Here is a 15,563-nt window from a genome sequence, read left to right on the forward strand (position 1 = left end):
TTAATTTTATCTTTTTATTTAGTGTTTTCATATTTTTTTGCAATTTTTTCTTCTTTTTAATTCTTTAAAATGTATGTTTCAGGTAAATAAAAATAAATGGTATGGGAGGGGGGTCTTAAAATATCAAATATGTTTCATTTGAATAATACATTTATATTTCTTATGTTTTTAAGATAAGGACAATTCAATAGATTTTATTTCATGTGAACTAGCTATCCCAGGAACTGGATTTCAACTTCATTAGGCTGGAAGTATAAAATGCTGATATACTAACACATGTGATATAGACTTTTTCAACTATTGTGCCATTGTAATTTAATTTCCATGAATGTTTTGTGTATATAGTTTATGAAATAATATGATTTAAAAGATGAATTTAATTCTGAAGTATGTACAAAAATATGGAATTTATCATCATATCTAGGTATCTGAAAGCAATATATCATAAATGGTTATTGCCTTAACATGGAAAATAATAATGTGAATTTATAGTTTTGGATTGAGGTGTTCACACTTTGCTTATAAACTCTGTCAATTTGATCAATACTGCTTCATAAGGTCATTATTTGGGGAACTAACTGCTTTTTGGCTATTAGGAACCTTTGGATCAACAGTTTGATATTGTAAGCTTCCTATGAGTCCTTAGCAAAATACATTTTAAATACAAGTTTAAGGACACTTTTTAAAAAATAAACAGCAAAAGAGCTATTAGAATTTAGATTCTGGAAAGTTTCAAATAGTCTAAAAGTCCAGATGGATTTGAAATAAGGGAAGTTTGAAAGTAGTCAAGTACCAAGATGTAGCACCAACCCCGAAGTGGCCAGAAAAATCCAACTGCCCCTGTTCCCTTTCTCCTCAATAGTTTGGGTCCTTCAGCTCACAGTCACTGATCTAGAATCTCAGGATCTCTTGTTCCGATCATTCACCCAATCATCTCTATTCATCTGTTCAGTTCAGCCTCCTGGGTGTAGCTGGCGCCCCTCTGGTCACTGGCTCGGTCTCTTACACGACACTCTAGTTTACCTTCGCTCTCTTGCTCTCTCTAGATCAATGTTGCTCCCTTTTTCTCTTTCTGGATTGATTACGCTCTTGCTCTCTTTGTGTGTGTCAGCATTGCTCCCTTTCTCTCTCTTTGGATTGGCTTTGCTCCTGCTCTCTGCCTCTCCCCCTTCTGTATTTATGACAGTTGCAATTCCAGGGGTCATGTGATCACCCTTTGCGATCTTCTGACAAGCAAAGTCAGAAGCCATATTCACTTAACAACCATGTTTCTAACTTTAACAACTGCGGTGATTCACTTAATAACAGCAATTATGTGGCAAGAAAAGTTGTAAAATGGGATAAAACTCACTTAACAACTGCCTTGCTTAGCAACATAAATTTTGGGCTCAATTGTTGTCATAAGTTGAAAAAATCCTGTAAATGTAAAAACTATATAATGGAAAAAATATCTGGATGCTTTCCGCTGCTTGAAGATTTTAATGTGAATTTCTGATGTATATCTTATGTTTCATTTTAATACTCAGTGTTCAGTTATATTAGTTGCCTTTAGGTGTAATTTGGAATGTAGAAACTAAGCCTAAATACTGATTTTTGCAAATGTTGGCAGCATCTTTTTGTAATGGAATCTGGATAAAATACTCATTTCACCTTATGTAAACTCTGAATAGATCATCTTCTATTTTAGCTGTGATAGATTTCTGCAATTGGCTAGAATTACTATTTTCAGTTATGTTAGCCACCACATAATTTACCTGGTTTTCAGGCATTAATTTAGAACATTTTGAAATGTAATTTTATCTTTCATAGAGTTATGGTAGTATATTTGTTCACCTTTTTTGTCTTCTGCAAACTCTAAATAGTCTGTTAGTTATGCCTGGAAACTATGGGTATCTTTTCAGATGGAGCATCCAATAAAGTTTAACAAAGCAGCATAATCAGTTAGAATACTGCAATGGATTAGCATTTAGTCTTTGCAAAGAGTTAAATTCAGACTGTATAATATTGTAATTTGTTTCACTTATTTGAAAGTAATTAAATGTCATTGTCTTATTAATAATTCAATGACAAATTAATACAAGGACAAATTAATACAATGCATAAATGTCATTTCCTCGAAGTACTATTTTATAACATTTTCCCAGAATATATTTTACCATTAAAGCCTGTTTTGCAGGTTGCTTAATAAAAAGAAAACAGATACATCACTGTCATACTTATAGTCTTCTAATTAATAGCTGAGGAAGTTGTGTGACTTGTTCAGAATTAAACAATGTAGGGTGGGCTTTGGGGGGTTTGGTTGAGGGGTTAAACTTGGAGCATTTAACTAATAACTAATTATTTTTCTTACCCAGTTTTTTGGCATGACATTGGGTGTTTTTTTTTTTATAATCTTATCTGCAAATTTATTTAAACCTTAAAATAAAAGTATATTGCAGTATTTGAACCCTGGGCACTTTGCTAACGTTTTGTCATGAAACTTATTTGTTTTGATTTCTTATATTTCTCTTTATTATTTTCTTTTTAGTGAGTGACAGTTGCTTCAGGAACCTTGCAGAAGACCGCAGTGGGATAAACCTTAAAGACCTCATCCAGGATCCTTCTTTGTGAGTATTTATTTTCAAGGGTGAATAACAGATTTCTAATTGATAAACACATATATTAAGCCTATGTGGAACATTCAAAAAGTTGATTTCCAAAGTGAAATGCTCTTCTCAAACTCTTTAACAATCACTTCTTATGAAAAACTTGTGCTACTGCTTTGATGAAGTTCTTTAATTATGGGTGTTTTTGTATACATAGACAGCACTTTCAATTGAATAGCTTAAAAATAGCATGAAATGCTTATACAGGCAGCTGAGTGAGTTTTCTGAAGTATGTGGTTACTTTTAATGCTTTAATGGGGAAATTTACTGATGTTAACACATTTCTTAAAGCAACCTTTTAAAAAAACATTTGCATGATTCATATTTATACAAAAGAACATTATACATAGGTACATGCAAAGATGTAAAAATAATTCATCATCTCCTGTTCAAGTTTCAGTAGAACTTTCAGAATAAGAAGCACCATAAGACATTTCCAGAGTTAACTTTAATTAAGGCAATCTTTCATTCTGACTTTAGCTTCACACAGTTATGAAATTGGGAGCTAAGGTTGATATCTGAACCAATATGTTTCATGTTAAATAATGATGGCATGGAATGTCTCATAGAAATTGAAGTTTTCCAAGGCATTATAGAGCTGAAACAGTATGGAACACTTTAGCTGATATTTGAGTCTAAATCATCAAAAATTATTTGCAATGCTAAGATTCTAGGATATAAAAGCTTGATTATTTCTATATGATAGTAAGCAGTAAATAGATCACAGAAAGAACTTGAGTGGGAGGTGCCAAGAAGAGCAGTTAGTAGAATGCATACCACCTGGCTACTCAGACGTGGTTTTCAGTGAAATCTTGGCAAACATTTCTTATTCTAATTTATTATGAGATTCCATACATAATTTATAAAATCTGTAAAAGCATACTTTTCACTATAAGTTATTTTCAGAGATTAAAGAAATACTTTCTTGTATCATTTATTTCTGCTCCTCATCTTCCTTTTCTTTCTTGGATGTCGTACAAAATCATTGCCTTATTTACATTTCTTTTGTAATATGTATATTCTCAATTAATCCTGAGTTAGGTTATAATGTAACCAGGTTGGTCAGAAATCTGGCTTTGCTAAAATGTACTGGGAATTGAACTGCCATGACTCTGTTACTGTTTCTCTTCCTACAATATTAAGACCTTGTTTATAGTAAAAAAATAGTATATAAGGTCAAAACATATAGCTGATAATTGGTTTTTGGCTGATGGAGGATGGCAATTCATGGCTGTAGGGAGTAGAAGTGAGAAAGAACAAGTATTTCAATCTGAAAGATCTCTGCTGAAAGAATATATGAAAACAGCTAGTAGCTACAGAGAAGTGGGGGTTCTTCAACAAGGTATTCAACAAACCAGGAAAGTCAAGAACTAATGTTTATACGGAGAATTGACCAGCCTTCTTTCTAACCCTAACTAAATATACAGTAATATAATTTAATGAGGCTCACATAGTAGAATATCATACCCCAAGTATCTTTGTCAATATAGAACCCAACATAGTTGGCTTATTGGAACTGTAACTCTTTTGTTGCCTATTAATGAAAGATTAACTAGTATATTTTGGACCATTTACACAAGAGACAAAGGTCCATGATTACTCACCTGATGGTTTATCACAGCTGCAATTACAGTTTCCTGAGAGATCATACTCCATATTTCTAAGGGGTTTGCTTTGTTTACATTTTAAAGGGTGCATTATTTCTTTCCCATTAATTGGTTAAAAAGTTCTCAGTTGTGTTTTTGTGACCACAAAATTGGTATAAAAGGATATAAAAATATCACAGAACATTTTAGTGTCCTCTGTTTTTAATGTTTCTTCTGAACAGATGGAGAACGAAAAGGAAAAGGGTTGAGGGAAAGAATGGGAAAAATTATGTTCTTTCATGAAAGGGAATCCAGGTCAAACAATCTATTGAGATCGATAAAATATAGACGTGTACATACCATCTGTGTCAGGACATAGATATCTTAGTATTTTTATCAATGGACACATGAGCATCAAGTCAGCAAGAAGAAAAATGGGGATTTCCTGATTGAGATTTTCTCTGAGAAATTCTATGATATATTGCTTCAATTAGAGTGTCTCTCCAGTTATCTTTTTAATACTCTCTTGTAATTCTTAATCTCTGTCTGGAGGATTTAGCTAGGATTTGACCAGGAGGAAGAGGCTGGTTTGATAAATAATCCAGATATGGGAAAGGAAAAGTGGTGGGAGACGTACTGAGCAATATTTATAAATGTAACATTAACTTCCTGCGCCTTTATCTATCCTAGCCCCTAGATCCTATTGCTTGTTGGCAGCTGCATTCTAGTTTATGGTCTAGAAAATATTAGCATCTAGACCAGAGTTGTCAAACTAAATTTCACTGAGGGCACATCAGTATTGTGTTTGACCTCGGGAGGCGGGGTAGGGGTGGCCAGGTATATGTCACTTTTTTCAGGGGTGCCTTTGGTGGCCTGAGAGTTCTGCCAATGAAAATGGGCTGTTTCCAGGGTGGCCCTGCAGGTCAGATCTAAGCATCCTGCAAGCTGGATCCGGCCTCCGGGCCTTGAGTTTGATACCCCTGGTCTAGACATTGACTTTCTCAAGAAAAGTCTTGGATTAAATCTGACAGGTAAGAGTAGTGCCCTAAAAGAGAATCATCCCTTTGAAGGAGTTGTTTAGAATAAGACTGCTGGCATATTAATTTTAACGTGTTTTCCAATATGGCTTTTTCCAGATGATAGACATGATGGGTCTGAGGCCAGCCAATATTAGGATAGAGGGCCAGGTATGGTAGTAATAATAATAGTAAGGATGTTATTACTATCGATGTCTACATATTTAGTCGATGGAAGTAAGTGCAGTGTTCTGAAAAAGAGTGTATTTCTGTAGATAAACAGTCTGTAGGGTAATAATTATCCATGGTCTGAGTTTTGGATTGGAAGAGGAAAAGCATGGCCTAAGTTTTAAAAGTGACAGTCAAAAGTAAATAGGGTAGGAGAATGAAGACTGGTCATTTTAATAGAAAAAAAACCATTGAACTATCACTTGCTTCAAACACTTTAAACAACTTTAAATGTCAGTAAATAATAAGCACTGTTCGTTTTGATCTTGGTTCAGGGTGAGAAAGCCTGTTTTGAACGTATTACTAAGTTCTGCTGGATAGAGGTATGCATGGAACTGAAAATATGGTGTTCTTTATGAATGAAATAAACTGCTCTGTAATTTTTGTTGCTCCATTCCATTCCAGCTCATTTTCAGTATCCAATTTCTGCTCTGAGTTATGTCATTATGGAATCAGAAGCAAATCTAAAATATCATGGTTAGATGTAGCAAACAGTAGAATGCTGAGATGGGGTGTAACACAGATGGCAGCAGGGAGAGAAGATAGAAAGTCTGATCTTTTTCTGCCATCCAATGGTTGCTGGGAGGGAAGCATTAAATTCTTTCAACACCCACCCCAATATATAAATATGTACTTTACAGGCTACCCTAAGGTGACCAGACGTCACGATTTCAGTGGGACAGTCACGATTTATAACAATTTGTCCTGTGTCCCGGGGCGTTTTTAAAAAGTCCCTATTTTCTGGCTTCATGTTGAAAGCCCAGTGGATTTGCTTAAGAAATCCTAACCGGGCAAGACAAAAGACACTCTGTCTAACCTCTCTCTCTCTGTCTCAGTACTTTCATTGAAGATATTAAAACTTTAAAGCAAGAAAACGGACCCCCTCCCCTGCCCCTTTTACTCAATTTTATAAGAAAAGATGACTCAATACCATAGAGCTCCAGGAAATACTTGGCTAGAGAGGTAGTGAATGTTCCTTCCTGGATTTTCCGGAGGGAAAGGGCACAAAGGTTGGAGGTCTGCTTGTGTGGAAAAAATGGTGGCAAAGTTTCTTTGAAAAATATTTCCCTAACCATTTTAATTTGCTCAGTTCTTTGTATTAACATCTACATCATTCTGGATTGACTTGGAGTGCTCACTTGTAAGCACCTGCTGGTAAGTGAGCTGGGTTTTTTTCTTTTTTTCTTTATTTTTTTAATGTATTTTAATATAATATAAATAATATTTTATTTATTGTGCATAGGATTTTCTAAAATAGTTTTATTCTGTGTGGATTTTTTTTTTAATTGTCTTAGATTATTTAAAAAAAGATTCTATCCAAAATACAAAATACCAGCTGCAGTTATTCACTTAAGAACTGTGGCAAGAAAGGTGGTATAGTGACCAAAGTTACAATGGCATTGAAAAAAGTGACTGATGACCATTTTTCACACTTAGCGACCATTTTCACACTTAGCGACCGTTGCAGCATTCTCATGGTCACGCGATCAAAATTTTGATGTTTGGCAACAGATTCGTATTTATGATGGTTTCAGTGTCCTAGGGTCATATAGTCACCTTTTGAAAAAGTCAAATGGGGAAACCAGATTCACTTATGGTACTAACTTATCAGCTGCAGTTATTCACTTAAGAACTGTGGCAAGAAAGATAATATAATGGGCTTAGTGACCAAAGTTACAATGGCATTGAAAAAGGTGACTGATGACCATTTTTCACACTTAGCGACCATTTTCACACTTAGCGACCATTGCAGCAGCATCATGGTCACGTGATCAAAATTTTGATGTTTGGCAACAGTTACAATTTATATTTTTAAATTGTAGTTATGTTAAAATTAAAAAAATATTACAATACTATTTTTGCGTTGTATGAACATTTTTGTTGCTCCGTATAAAATTTTTAATCAAGCCCCCCCCCCTTCCCTCCGGTCAAAGGTGTCCCTCTTTACCAATCTGAAAATCTGGTCACCTTGGGCTACCCACCAAAAATAGGATTATAGTTTCTATCTGGAAAAAAAAAAAGAATCCCATTCTGGGAAAAGCACACATATACACAAATTTCAACCTGGCTGCCATCCATCCTAAATATAAATTATATTTATCATCAGAGTATTCTGTAGTGTACATAACAAAAGTTAGTCATGTACTTACTTTTTCTGACACTTGAAGTGCTACAGAAGAACTGCAGTAAATCATCAAATCAAAAACTTCAAACATGTTTCTGCATCACTAAAACCATCACAGAATATCAGATTAGAAGGTATTTTACAGATCATTTAACCCAACTCTTTGCCTAGTACATGAGTCTGCTAACAGCATTCTTATTCGGCCTTTATTTAACCACCTCTGTTTTACAACAGCGCATAAGAAAATTAAGTTCTGTTAATAACATTCACTTATAAATTTAGCAGGCCTACCACAGTAGAGGTTCTTTTTACATTTTTAAATAGATACTGACGTTACCAAATCCATAGAAAAGAGTGCAAGAGACTCTGCAAGGGTGAACAGCGTAGTAGTCAAATATTCCAAAAACTAACCAATTAAAATTACTGTCTGCTTTTCTAATACACTTGAAGTTAAACATTCAGGAACTGGAGACTAACAACATCACAGAGCATGTATGTGTCTGGCAGTGAGGTTGTGAGAATGGGGGAGCCATTCGGGAGGGATGATGAATAAATTGCATTGCAACTTGGATTTTATAAGGAGTACTGTATTTTTCAGAGTATGACGCACCTTTTTCCTCAAAAAAGAGGCTAAAAATCTAGGTGCGTCTTATACATTGAATACAGCATTTTTGCCTCCTGAAGCCCCGCCCCTTCACCAAAATGGTTGTGCATACCCTTATGGAGGCTTTCAGAGAGTTCCTGGAGGCTTGAGAGGGCAGAAATGCCCCCCAGCCCCCAGCTGCACTCTATAAGCTTCCATAAGGCTATGCATGCAATTTCTTTGACAAAAAACAAGCCCGTTTTCACAAAAATTGGCATTTTTTGCTCATTTTTGGTGCCCCACCCCCTCAGGAGCATTCTGCAAGCCCCCAAAGCTATTCATGCCTTTTTTTAAAAGAGGGGGGGGGGCATTTTTGTGAAAAATGGGCCATTTTTGGAAGGTTTGAAGAGTGCAAAAATCCCCCCCCCCTTTTCGGAAAGCTCTTTAACTGATTGATGAGAATTACATTGATCAAGTGCTGTGCCAGCAGAAACAAAGTTTTAGGTGCTGCAGATTGTCAGCGATTTCTTTCTCCAGCACATGGATAAATACACCTGGAAACATCTACCTACCTACCTACCCTCTCTCTCTCCCTATCTACCTACTGTACTTCTCTCTCTCCCTCCCTCCCTCACCTATTTTCTCTCTCTCCCTAACTAACTACTGTATTTCTCTCTCTCCCCCTCCCCTAACTACCTACATACCTACGTACCTACCTGCTCTCTCTCTCTTCCTACCTACTGTATTTCTCATTCTCAGTCTCTCTCTCTCTCTTTCTCTCTCTCTATCCCTCTACCTACCAACCTACCTACTCTCTCTCTCTCTATTCCTACCTAATGTATTTCTCTCTATCTCTATTTCTCTTCTCTCCCCTACCTATCTACTGTATTTCTCTCTCTCTCTCCCTCTATCTACCTATTTACTTTTTTTATTTGCCTCTTCAAAACTTTGGTGTGTCTTATCCTCCGAAAAATACAGTATATAAATTCACAATACAGATCTCACTCACTAGTGATACTTGGACTTCAAAAAACAATTAGGTGTTTCATGTGATATCAGCCAGTGTGGATTTCTTCAATGATATGATCCAAAAATTCATTGCAGTATGACTTGCTTCAGTGAGCAAGTGACTGCCTCAGAGTTCAAGGCAGTAAATTAATGTCACCCCTCACCATTGGCCATATCTGGACAGCTGTCTTCAGATTTTTCAAAAGGAGCATGTTTTATTTCTGCACACCATAAGAGTTACTTCTCGACTTCAACAAAGTTTGAAGCCCTGGAAGCTGTTTAGTCTAAGTCTGTTGGAACTATTCTTGTAGTTCTAATATGTTTTTAAAATGCTACCTTACTTATAGAGACAAATTGGATGCTAGAGTTTTAATTTAGTAAATCTATCTAATTTCTGCTGAAAGTTAATTTTTTCCCTAAGTAGATCTGGCCTCACTAGTTCTCAGAGACCATTTTAAGTCAACTTAACTAATTAAGATTTGAAGTTGCTGGGTATCTTCTTAAGTATATATGGAATTGATTTTTAAAGTAATGTAAACCTAATAACTAATCCTACAACTCTTTATTAAAAATTTTAAAGTCAGAATGTGCCTTTGCTCTGTCTGTCTTCTATTATAGTTTATATTTTTTCCAGGCTTTTACCACGGTTAGGTAGGACACACTAGCCTCGACAATCTTATTGGGATGTTATAAAAAATAACCTTTTATATCAGCATACATGTTTCTCTGCTGCTCTCTTTATAAGACATACTGTATATCCATCTGATTTTGATTGACGAATTATGTCAAGATCTTCTTTAGATTCATAAATCAAATATTTTCTAATATTTTGGGGGAAAAAACAGGTAGTGCTGTGCTTGGTATACGATTTATTTTTTCTCAGAAGACCAACTTTGCATGAAACTAACAGCAAAAATGTTTTGGAACTACTTTTCATATACAATCACTTTGATTAGTGGACAGATGTGTGTTTGATCTCCCCCAGTTGGACTATTTAGGATACAAAACTTTTCAGTAGGAATACAAATGCATCCTGCAAAAGTACAATTCATACTCTCAGGGTAGGCACCTAGAAATATGAAAGATAACCAGCATTTTCTGGACTTCGTTAATTTCTATGCAGAATTCTTCCTTTATTTGGTAGGTCAAATTCAGGTAGTCTACCTACAACCAGGAAGCATTTCAAAGCTTGAAACTGCTTTTCTTTTCCCAGTCAGTACCCAATTATCTGAATCTCTCTTATGCCGTTGTGTACAAATGGATGCCTTGGCTTTCACCTTAAGAGCATTCTTCTCCAAGCATCAGAAGAGAGAAGGAACGATTTCCTGCCGTATGCCTTATACAATACAATACAATACAGTAGCAGACTTGGAAGGGACCTTGGAGGTCTTCTAGTCCAACCCCCTGCCTAGGCAGGAAACCCTATACCGTTCCAGACAAATGGCTATCCAACATCTTCTTAAAGACTTCCAGTGTTGGGGCATTCACAACTTCTGGAGGCAAGCTGTTCCACTGATTAATTGTTCTAACTGTCAGGAAATTTCTCCTCAGTTCTAAGTTGCTTCTCTCCTTGATTAGTTTCCACCCATTGCTTCTTGTTCTACCCTCAGATGCCTTGGAGAATAGTTTGACTCCCCCTTCTTTGTGGCAACCCCTGAGATACATTTTATTTCAGATGGTTACTTTCAGCTGAAAGAAATTATATTTTCAATAAGGGGTTGTTTGCTATAAAAGCAGCTTTCCAGCAGTGACAATTTTTTGGGGAGGGATCAGTCCACCCTGTGTAATACACACACCTCACAAGTATTTGGAGTGCTTACAGAAAGCAGAAATCCTCACATCAGATCAGATGGAATACATTTTTATCCTTATTCAGTTTTTATACCAGATATATTCCTGGCTTACAAAACAGACTACCAGATGCATGTCACTAAATCTGAATATGATCTTCCATTTCCATTCCTCTGTAGTATAATCCTGAAACTAAGCAATAAGACAAATGTAATATTCTTGCTGTGGTTAACATATTCCTCTACTGGCATGCAGAGGTGGGTTCCTGCCAGTTCGCACCAGTTCGGTAGAACTGGTTCGTCAAATCTACCGAACCGGTTAGAAGAGGTTCCACCAATGGACCCGAAAAGCGGGCCACACCTACAGAAGAGGTTCCAAATTTTTTGAAACCCACAACTCCACACACACACACACACACACACACACACACACACACAGAGAGACTCACACAGAGAGAGAAAGAGAAAGAAAGGAAGAAAGAAAGAAAAAAAGAAAAAAGTGAGAGAGAGGTGAAAGAAAAAAAGGAAAAAGGGACAGAGAGACAAAAGGAAGGAAAGAGAGAGAGAGAGAGAGAGAGAGAGAGAGAGAGAGAGAGAGAGAGAGAACACATGGCCGGCAAGCCACTCCCACCAGGTCACATGGCCAGCAAGTCACTCCCACAATGGAGGCCACACCCACAGAGTAGGTTCGGAAAAAAAATTGAAAACCCACCACTGCTGGCATGTCTCCCTTATAGTCAGTCTGTGGGTACCATCCCTGCATCTTGCTGCTCAGAATTTCAGCATCCACTGTTCCTTGTGTCTTGGATTTTTTATAAGAGAGACAGGCTATTTAAGTCCTCTTAATGGAACAGTTATATTTGGCCAAGAAGAATAGATTTAGTGTAGCTTTCTATTACATTTTTGTCTTCTGCTCATTCATTTATAAAGCTCAACTCAAAGTTTATTGTTTCTACATAGGTACACAGTAAATTAATATTCCATCGTCTTTCATCTATAATTGCCTTTGTCAGTGAGGAATCTTCTGGAATTCTATCATAAGAGGAGACATTGGAAAGGCAATTCTGAATCAGAGATGTTACAGGAGAAAGCCATATCCATCTGTCTTTCTCCTGTAATGTTACATCCTTTACACACTAGTGTGGTTTACTACAACTGCCCCTGTGGCCTGCCCCCTCTATCTTTTTCTGCCTGCCACTCTAAGCAGTGGGTCTCAGAACAAAGGGTATGGCAACTGGCATCAAAAGTCCAACAGGGCAGAAAAGAGATTGCTTTCTTCTTGCCATGTTAGAGGCCATGGTGACACTTGCCTTTCAATAAGATGAGAGGGGGAACTTTCCAGTTCTGATTCACCACAGGCCAACTTGCCCTTTGACTCTGGGAATGCTAACATCAAGAGAGGATGGAATGAATCTATTAACTGTTGCCTGTAATTATTTCTCCGGACTGTTTTTACGTGTAGGAAGGTAAATTGATTCTGATGGGCGAAGTGGTATAGAGTGGTATTGTCAAAAGCAAATAGAAATGGGGGCCATTAACCCGTAAATCAGGATCACTGTGGGCTACATTTTGACTTTGAAAATCACACAATTTGTTGCTAATAAATAAACATGACAATCAGGACCTAAATATAACTGAAACATAAAAAAGAAATATTATGAATGTGACACTTTATTTTCAATATTTGTGTGTGTGTATACACACATGCACACACATTTACAGTGTTTCCCTGAAAATACAATGTACCCCCAAAAACAAGCCCTAGCCCGATTTTCATGCCTGTGTCTAATATAAGCCCTACCCAAAATAACTCCTAGTTAAACTGCCCCCCTCGGTCTGGTTGTACAAGGTGGGGTGAGTCACATGCATAAAAATCAAGCATGCGCCCTGTACCCACTTCCTTAGGACCACTGCAGCCAGGCCTTCCATTCCTGACACCTCTCACGCTGCTGCCTGACTTCTGCGGCTGCTTGGAGCCACTCATGGCCAGATGCCATGTGGCACTTCGCGCTGGTGCCTCCACTCATGACAGGGCACCTCATGGCTTATCACGCCTGTGCCACCACTCACGCACGCAATGGCACACCATGCCACACAGCTGCCTGCTATATGCAGCCGTAGCAGTGCAATATGCCACATGACGTCTGGCCACAAGCGGCCGCAGAAGAATTTGGGCAGCAGCCTGACAGGTGTCAACAGTTTCAGGATGTTGCCTCCGGGGATGTGGACAAGGCTATGCGAGCTGTGAGTGCCTCCACCTGTATACTGGACCCGTGTCCCTCCTGGCTGGTTGCCAACAGCAGTGAGGTGACACGAGGCTGGATCCAGGCGGTTGTTACCGCCTCTCTTCGGGAGGGGCACTTCCCCACCGCGCTCAAGACGGCGGTGGTGAGACCCCTCCTGAAGAAACCGTCCTTGGATCCAGCCATTCTTAATAACTACCACCCAGTCTCCAACCTCCCCTTCTTGGGGAAGGTTGTTGAGAAGGTGGTGGCCTTCCAGCTTCAGCGTACCTTGGAGGAAGCTAACTATCTTGACCCCTTCCAGTCAGGCTTCAGGCCCGGTTACAGCACAGAAACCGCTTTGGTCGCATTGACCGATGATCTCTGGAGAGCCAGAGATGGAGGCCACGCGTCCATCCTGGTTCTCCTTGACCTCTCAGCGGCTTTCGATACCATCGACCATGGTATCCTTCTGCGACGACTGCGGGAGGTGGGGGTGGGCGGCACTGTTCTGCAGTGGTTCTCCTCCTACCTCTCGGACAGGTCGCAGTCGGTGTCGGTGGGGGGGGCAGAGATCATCCCCGAGGCCCCTAACTTATGGGGTGCCTCAGGGTTCGGTCTTATCCCCCCTGCTGTTTAACATATACATGAAACCGCTGGGCGAGATCATTCGGAGGCACGGGATAAAATACCATCAATACGCGGACGATACACAGTTGTATCTGTCCGCCCCGTGCCAACTCAATGAAGCGGTGGACATGATGAACCGGGGTCTTGAGGCTGTTAAAGACTGGATGAGAGCTAACAAACTGGTACTCAACCCGGACAAGACCGAGTGGCTGTTGTGTTTTCCTCCCAACAATTTGGCCGACGTTCCATCACTCAGGCTGGGGGGTCAAAATTTATACCCCTCAGACAGGGTCCGCAACTTGGGAGTCCTCCTGGACCCACAGCTGAGTTTCGACCATCACTTATCAGCTGTGACCAGGGGGGCATTTGCCCAGGTTCGCCTGGTGCGCCAGTTGCGGCCCTACCTGAACCGGGAGGCCCTCACAACAGTCACTCGAGCCCTTGTGACCTCTAGGCTGGAATACTGCAATGTGCTCTACATGGGGCTGCCCTTGAAGAGCATCCGGCGACTTCAGCTAGTCCAAAATGCAGCCGCGTGAGTGATTGTGGGCGCACCACGGTTCGCCCACATAACACCGATCCTCCGTGAGCTGCGTTGGCTACCTGTTGATCTCCGGGTGCACTTCAAGGTCCTACTTACCATTCATAAAGCGCTTCATGGTAGTGGATCTGGCTATTTGAGAGACCGCCTTCTGCCGATTACCTCCCTCCGTCCCATCAGATCGCATAGAGTAGGCCTCCTCCGAATTCCATCCGCCAGTCAGTGCCGACTGGCGACTACGCGGAGGAGAGCCTTCTCAGTTGCAGCTCCGACGCTATGGAACAATCCTCCCCGTGGAGATACACACCTCACCACCCGTCCAGGCCTTCCGCACAGCCCCTCAAGATCTGGCTATCCCGTCAGCCTGGGGATAAGAACTTTACTCTCGCCCTCCCGAATGTGAATGAATGTTGGGTTTTTACTGCTAATTATTTTATTCACATTTTCTTTTTGTGTTTGTCCTGCACTCCCCCCCCCTTATATTGTAAGCCGCCCTGAGTCCCCTCAGGGGAAAAGGGCGGCCTATAAATGCTTAATAAAATGAAAAAAAAAATCACGTGGGAGGCCTGGATGCAGTGGTCTTAAGATAAATGGGTAAGACATCCCCCCAAAAGAAGACATGGTGCTTATGTTGGGTCCCAAAATAAATAAGACCAGATCTTATTTCCGGGAAAACACAGTATATGCGTGTGCGTGCGTGGTGTGTGTGTGTGTGTGGTGTGTGTGTGTGTGTGTATGTATTTCCCTGCACTACCCTGAGCTTCCTCCCAGACAAAAGCTCTGGTGCTGGTGACTGACCTAGATTGGATCCTGCAAAAGATTTTGTGTGGCTGTTCCCGATTAAGTACAGATCTGTCCCTACAGTTTAAGTTGCAAATACATGTAATAGTGACATATTAAAAATATTTACATATTGCATATGTAGTTCATACAATATTTGTATGTATAATAGCATATTACATATACTATCCAACGTTCTGCCTTCAAGTGATTGGACTCCCGGCAACTGTCCTCATGCACTTTTCTTGGCAAACACTTTTCAGAACTGACTTGGCAGGTAAGAAAAGTGACTGTCCCAAGGTCAGCCAGCTTGCTTCATGCCCAAGGCAGGCCTCAATCTCACCATTTCTCTGGTTTCTAGCCTGATACCTTAACCATGCACCGAAGTGGAAACCTGAGCTCACCAAAA

At 39.4% G+C, this 15,563-nt stretch overlaps 1 protein-coding gene across 10 annotated transcripts in view; it reads left to right on the top strand.

Annotated features, from left to right (window-relative positions):
• The window catches only part of GPHN (gephyrin), a 231,627-nt gene that overhangs the window by 25,751 nt on the left and 190,313 nt on the right, over positions 1-15,563 (top strand). For all 10 annotated transcript variants that reach the window (XM_032227446.1, XM_032227414.1, XM_032227482.1 and 7 more), the window contains exon 2: positions 2,528-2,606. In XM_032227446.1, coding sequence (XP_032083337.1) covers positions 2,528-2,606 — 79 coding nt within the window. The remainder of the gene's footprint in view (positions 1-2,527; positions 2,607-15,563) is intronic.

Source organism: Thamnophis elegans, chromosome 1 (genome assembly GCF_009769535.1).
Source record: "Thamnophis elegans isolate rThaEle1 chromosome 1, rThaEle1.pri, whole genome shotgun sequence".
In the NCBI taxonomy this organism is placed as follows: Eukaryota; Metazoa; Chordata; class Lepidosauria; order Squamata; family Colubridae; genus Thamnophis; species Thamnophis elegans.